This window comes from Episyrphus balteatus, chromosome 2, assembly GCF_945859705.1.
Source record: "Episyrphus balteatus chromosome 2, idEpiBalt1.1, whole genome shotgun sequence".
Lineage (NCBI taxonomy): Eukaryota > Metazoa > Arthropoda > Insecta > Diptera > Syrphidae > Episyrphus > Episyrphus balteatus.
The window spans coordinates 113,777,613-113,785,004 of NC_079135.1; the positions used below are offsets into that span (position 1 = coordinate 113,777,613).

The 7,392-nt window shown below is 30.6% G+C and overlaps 1 protein-coding gene across 1 annotated transcript; it reads right to left on the bottom strand.

Moving 5' to 3' along the window:
• Positions 1 to 4,197: 4,197 nt before the first annotated feature.
• On the bottom strand, positions 4,198 to 5,554 carry LOC129911144 (BLOC-1-related complex subunit 5). Its single transcript, XM_055988833.1, has one exon. The coding sequence runs from the start codon at positions 5,271 to 5,273 to the stop codon at positions 4,380 to 4,382; it is 894 nt and encodes a 297-aa protein (XP_055844808.1). The 5' UTR covers positions 5,274 to 5,554; the 3' UTR covers positions 4,198 to 4,379.
• Between the last annotated feature and the right edge of the window lie 1,838 nt (positions 5,555 to 7,392).

Sequence of the window (7,392 nt, forward strand, 5' to 3'; positions counted from 1 at the left end):
GCACGACTGGGGTCGCACGTACCTGCTCTTATGGTAAAAGTAGATCGTATCTTAAAGCTTTTTATCAAAAAATGAGGCAAAATTTTAATTATATTTAATTAGACCAAAAAGTACATAAAATATGTTTTTAAAATTATTAAAACACCGTTTTTAAAGGTTTTGATTGTGTTTTGTGAAACGAAGCCATCTGATTTCTTGTGTGAAAAGAAAATTTGAGAAAAAAAATTTTGAAAATCGTTAGAGCCGTTTTATAAAAAATTATTTTTTTATATACAGGGTGTCCCAAAAGTAATGGATCAAACAAAGTATGCTAATAGGGGATCTTAAGGGCTCTCAGAATTTGGTAACTTGTTCATCCCAAATCCTTACGGTTTTCGATTTAATGCAATTCTTGTGAAATTTCGAAAAATCTCCACTTTGCAACAGTATTTTGCTTCCTGCTGCCATTATTGATTTTTGTTTTTTACAATTCTTTTACTAAAACATTGACAAATAATTGAATCGGTGATTGTTAAAACAACATAAGTGACAAATTTTTTGAAAGCACTTTTATAACTGTTTTGCATTGCTTATGGGTAGACCTAGCGTTGAGAGCAAAACCTACATGATTTGATATTTGGATCATATAAAATTTCGAGGTTAAAATACGCTTTGAGTGCTAAAACAACATATCTCTTTTGCCAATTTTGAAATTGAGCGTTAAAACACCTTAAGTACTTCATATTAATTTGTTTTTTTACATTCAACGCTGGAAAAACGAAGTAAGTAAACTGTTGTTTCTTACAGTTATTCGATGATTTAGTGTCAGTCAGTTGTTCGCGGTCATTCGAATGGAATTGCATCTTTCAAAATGTTCTTGTTAATAAATTAAATTGGTATCAAATGAAAAAAAATATATCTTAGGAAAAAAAAAACTAAAAAAAAAAAAAATCGTAAATCTTGTCTTAAAGGCTTCTAGTTTGGGTTCTATTGGTTTGATATTCAAGATCAAGGTCTTTAAACTCAGGGAAAATTACAAACCATCATATTTTTCACTTCAAATAAACATTAAAATTACATCAATGAGACAATCAATAAAAAGTGTGAAATGCAAAAATGCATTTTATTCTATTTTGAAGTACCTACGTCACAAGGATAAAACTTTTGCACAATATTAGTAAAACTTAACCACGTCAAAAAATAACAAATTCATTGCTGGCAGTGGAACGTCCACTTTCGCCTTTTTGTTTAATAGTTCTTGTTTTTTAATGTATGTATTAATAAAATTGCTGAATTATAATGGTCTTTTATTCGTTTCCATTAAATTTGCTAATACTTTGGATGTAAAATGAGTGTAAAAACAACATTATTTCCAAGTAATTAAGCGGGTTTGACTCCCAACAAAACGTTGGGTGTTAAAACAACATATAAAAAATATTTATTTTTTGTTAAATCTTCTTTGATAAAGATATTTTTTAAAACTTTTAGTTAGTTTCAACTCTCAACAAGGCCTCTAAACCGAATTTAAAGCTAAAATTGTCAATGCGGCCGCGTCGTCAAAAATACAGAGTTTTTTGTCTCTCCTGAAAAAAAATAAAAATGTTCCTTATGTTGTTTTAACAATCACCGATTCAATTAGGAACAATTAATTAATCAAAATATTTTTTATTCAATAAGCCATTTCGATGCAAATTAACTAACAGTTTCAAGTTTTATAAAAAAACAATTTTTAACTTTTATTTGAGAGAGCAACACCGCAAAAAAAATTTCTATGGTGTGAGAATGGTTTATTATTTTAAAAAGTTGCCCTGTTATTGTAGTTTTCAAAAATGTATAAAAGTTTCCAAAGTTGCAGTTAGATCGCAAAATATTACAATTTGAATTCAACAAAACAGGGTTTTTCAAAGCAAAAATACAAATGTTTGCCTCAAATCTAGCCTTAAAATAATTATTATTTAAGGGGTAGGGTTTATTTAAAAGCAAAATTACAGTAAATAAACTTCTTTATTGCTCCTCTAGTGATTTCATAAAAGAAATATAACTAAATCGTTATAGGAAAATTATTATGTACGTTTTTCTTTAAACAATGTAAAAAGTGACTTAGACCACTTTCATAATCATGGGCACATATGGGAAGTGGGGGCAAGACCGCCCCCTTTAGTGTTTGACTGTCTTAAAAGCCAATAAAAAACATCTTTTAATTAAAATAAAGTTTTCATTCATTAAGTTTATTGTTTTTTGTAGAAACTCTTATTATTATAAAAAAAATAAAAAATACTGAACAAATTATAACACGTTTTGAAAAACATCTAACAAAAAACGGTCTTACCCCTACATGGAGGTAAGACCGCCCTATCGAATTGTGTTGGTAGAAAGACGGTTTCTTTTGTTTTAAATGCAGTCTATTTGCAATAATAAAACAATTATGCTATATTTTCATTAGCTCTCACTCCAGCATAATTTTTATGGTTCCATTTGGTACATATTTTGCACTTAATCCAACACATACTTTTGTTGATAATTTAACTTCGGCACATTAGTTTAAGCAAACATTTTTAGTTCAACGCAATCGTCCCTCCACTTGATCAAGAAAATCTTGCTCTGCACGATTTGGAGCAAACATTCCAAATTGTGCCCGTGTTTTATTCGTAAAAATAAAACCGAAGATCAGAATTTAATTATGCATTTCATGTGTGTGCAGCCAAATTCGCACCCGTGTGCCGACTGAAGGACAAACTATCGATTTTAAATTTGGTCATTGTAGTCTGATCATGAGATTTTCAAGCTGCAACAACGTGTAAAGAAAGTTGTCCTGGTTAAGCCCCCCATCTGTTTCTCTTCCTAGCGAAATTTTCCTTTAGCTGATCAGAAATTCATCAACTTTTATTATTTTACTAAACCATTAAGCCTCAATTGATTCCCTCTCAATTTGTTTAAAATCGCTATTAAAAATCTGTCAAATAGCATACAAATTTTATAGTTAACCGTTTAAAGTTTTTCATTTTACGTTAAAAATCACAAAAAATTAAGAATTGAATATGGAAATATGTATGTAGAAATGGTCACACTTTTAAACTTAAAGTTTGTTTTGCTGACCAAACACCATCAGCTTACACATGTGGATTAAATGTCACACGACGCTTTCGATTTGCTATATCCTGAGAAATGTTTTCTTAATAATAATGCCAAAGTCAGGCTTTAAACGATAAATTAATAATTATTTTGAAAGCCTGTCTAAATAAATTTATTTACAAATTAAGCTACAAAAGTAAACATTTTTAAAAAGCGAGAGTGTTTCTTTACTCTTACAAACTGACAACTGTGTAAAGATGGAAGAAAAGGTTTTTTTTGTGATACAAACCATCTACATATTAATACGAACTCTCTTTTATATATAAGATATTTTTCAAGTTTTTTTTTTTTTTATAAAAACAAAAATTTTTTAATAATTTTTTACATAATTTTTTTCAAAATAAATTTTTACGCCTAATTTTTATCACTTTTGGTTCAAATGGGTTATTTACTCAATGGTATCTAAATAATTGAAACTTCCTTTTTTACCTATCGCTGTACCCACAGTAGGTAACCCACTGTGTAATGGTTCAAAAAAATATTTTTATTTCAAAACAACGAAGTTTTTTGTTGCATTTTACAAAATCTTTATATGTAGTAGTTTTTTTTTTCAAAGATTTTTGATATTGGTTATAATGGTAGATGTAACCTTAATTTTGATCTTAAATAATCGCAGTTTCGTCTTTTTACGAATGAGTTGCAAAATTAATATGCCACCTTTTCAAGCTGCTGCTGCAACTTGATGTGGCAATAACCAAAATTTCGGCACCTACAATTGTCAAGTTTCTGAGATCGTTTTCTTAAACAATTTTCTTCGAATTTATTTTCATGTTCAGAACACATTTCAAATGCTTAAAATTGTACCTATGTCAATATTCTTTCTAAGAAATGTGTCACAGCTTTTGATAGTGAACTCAAAATCTCTTATCAATATTTGGCCAGCTAAAATCTTTAAATTCGACATTTGTATAATTAAAGGTCAATACATGATAACCAATTGGTATATTAAAATTGATAAGGTTCAATTTTGTTTCGTCATTATAGACATTATATTAGACTTTGAACAATTTACTTAACTTTTAAATAAAACAATTCAATATTTAAGTGATGAAGCACTTTTGTTAGGAATAAAATTTTATTCTTTACAATTTATTTTTCTTTCTTTTTTTAATTGAATAAATAACTAACCATAAAACTTGGAATATTTTTTTTTTTTAATTAACTTAAAACAACATTATTTTGATTATGTCACTTAAAAAATATACAAATACAAAAAATACAATTTTAAAACTAAAACAAAATTTTGAATAAATTTATTGTAAAAACAACTACGTTACGCTGCCCCCCTTCTTGTGGGTAATCTCTTCAGTTTTCCATACAAACGGTTCCAGTCTATCATCAACATCGAGAAAGTTATTAATTGCTTCTAAACTTTCAATATTCTCATTCAATAGAGAATTACAACGACTCAATTGCTGCGAGATGCTTCGTATTTTCGAAAACTGCTCTGCATATGCAGCATAAGTTTTCTGCATATCAACAAACGTTGCAAATAACGTTGTCACTTGATTATTGACCATTTTTGTCTTCTCTATAATCTGACTTTGTTCGGTGGCAACGTGTGTGGCACAATAATTCAAATGTGCCTGCATTCGATGGCAAATGTTCTGCAAATGCACCGATTGCAAACGCTCGAGAATCTCTGGCTCTCGAGATGAAGGCAGGGAAAGGGTTTCCCGCATAACGGGCAAAAACATGGGAATACTTCGTAATCTTGCTAGATCCGGATCTAAATCCAGATCCAGATCTCGAGTAGTTCCCGGCTTGACAATGACAATATTATGATTCGATGTGGAAGCTGGTCGCTTTGGTTTGGTGCCAGTTTGTTTGTAGCGACTATTTGCATGAACACTTCTCAAACCAGAGGCGGAGGAAGTGTTTTTATTACGGATTTTGGGTGAATCACCGATTGGTCGGTCGGTGTAAGAGACATAGGGCAAGTCTGAGTCATAGCAGACACTTAGTGGCGGCGAAACGGGACGACCAATGTCAGAAAATGTCGGAGAGCCTTGCTGTTGGCTGTTTTTGCTGCTGGTAGAACCTTGACGTTGGGCAGCGGCCCGACGTTTTGTTGAAGAGTTTGCCGAAGAGGTGCGATCGTGTTCGAAGACTTCACGTCCCTCGGCGTCGTTGCGAGTTTGTGAGGAATGTTCCGCACCCATTTCTCTTTTACTTTGTGTCTTCTTTTTTTTTCTAATTAGAATTTATCGATTTTTTTTTGTTCGAGTTCAAGGGTGACTTTTCATTGGGAATTTTGTGGATTTTATTTCATATTGTTTTTATTTTTTTTTATAGAATCACAGTAATATAGTTTTTCTTCTTAAATTAAAATTTCATTTTCAATTTAATTGAATTATAATTTAATGAATGAAATATTCTTCGAACAGATAACTTCTTCTACTCTTGGCAGACTCTCTCACCTTGCCATTAGAAATTAGAATAAAAACAATTTTTTTCTGCAGCTGATTTATCTGACGTTTGTTTGACTTTTGGTTATTGGTTGACAGTTTGGTTTTTTTACTTGTTGATTTTTTGAATTGGCCATCTGTTGGGTAATAGATTTGATGATTGTTTGGGATAAGGTAGAAATGGGTTTAGTTGTGCACGCACATTTGTAAAACATCTTAGGCTTTGATTTGAAGTTTGAACCCACACTGTAGTTGGAGATTAAGTCTGGGTAAAGGTTCTTAAAACTTAAATGCTTAAAAATAACCAAGTACATATTTTTAACAGTGGTCAAATTACGGCACACGATTACGATCATACGTTAACGTTTTTACTATTTTTGTATCTATTTAATTAGTAGAAAAAGATAGGGACACAATTCGACCCCAGATTTGAACCACATCAACCGAAATCGGTGGGTTAAAAACATGAGCCTTAGCTGAAGCAGGGTCAATTGTACTAACGTGATAAACCAATGAGAAATTAAACATTTTTAAATAGGTAAATGGTTTGAATTTTTTTTTTTTGGGGTTTTTTTTTTTTTTAATTAAAAAGATATCGAAAGCCGTGTTTTATTGGTACTCAGTATTTTACTTTTGTTTATCCTTAGCAATTATATGTTGTTGTTTCCCGAGCAAAATTTTACTAAGGGCCAGTTGTACAAACGTCAGCTTCATTTGAGGAATCTAACTCTGCGATTTCGGCGGATTAGCTGTTGATCAATGGTTCAAGCATGACTTCAGCTATTTTAACATAAATGGACCTTGAACCAGTGCTAAATCGCTGTACCACGGATTAAATATTTGTACAACTGGCCATAAGCTAAGTAGGCACTGAATTAACAAAAAAAAAAACACAGCAGATATCTTTTAAAGTTAAAGTAGAAGTAGGGGAAAGTGCTGAGACAATCCATTCTTCTCTTTTCTTAAAGCAAGCACAGTAACGCTAGCTTGGAACAAAACCTTTATTTCCCATTCTTCGTGTTTTAATTTTGTTCCGATTGAATTTAAATTGCCCGTTTTCCTACACTGGAATATCACACAAGATCGTAATCTCCGGTCGTGATTCGACCCCCCAGGGATCGAGCTACTTAAATAGTGTTATAAAATTTTGTAGGAGAAGACCTCATCTTAGATGGATCAATAGAAAATGATTTGAATATGTTTATATCTTTTATTTTTCCTATTTTTTTTTTATTTTTTAAGAAATGATTTGAAGTAACATAATTTAATTAATTAAATACTAGTTGTAGTTGGTCACGCAATTTTGTCTTTATCTCGAGCTACAGCCCAAACCACTGATCCGATTAGTCCAAACTTGGTGGTTAAGAGTTTTTGGGCGATTATGAAATTTTATTTTCTTGGGCCAAAATTAACGATATCTGCCATAAGACCAAAATAGAGAAGCGTATTTTTTTCTCAAAAACGGCTCTAACGATTTTGATTAAAAAATCTGTGGACTTGGCAAATAACGTCTTACTTTTAAAATAACAATAAATATTTTTTTTTAACTATTATTAACAGTACTTGTCATAGAACCGTTTTCTTGGTTTCTGACTTTCTTCCAAACGACTAAACTGATTTAATTGAAAATTTGTATTCAGAAGCGCTTGAGGAGCTCTAATGCTAAAATAAAAAAAAAATATTTTTTGGTTTTGTATTTGTATTTCAATTTTTCTTTTGGAAAAAATCTTTTTTTTTTTTTTTAATTTTGTGTTATAAAAAATATTGTTTTGTTTTTACGGTTCTAAAGTTTTTTAATTTTTTAAAAATTCTTTCTTAATTATATCTCGTGATATTTCAAATGATTGGAAATAAATATATGACATCGGAACTA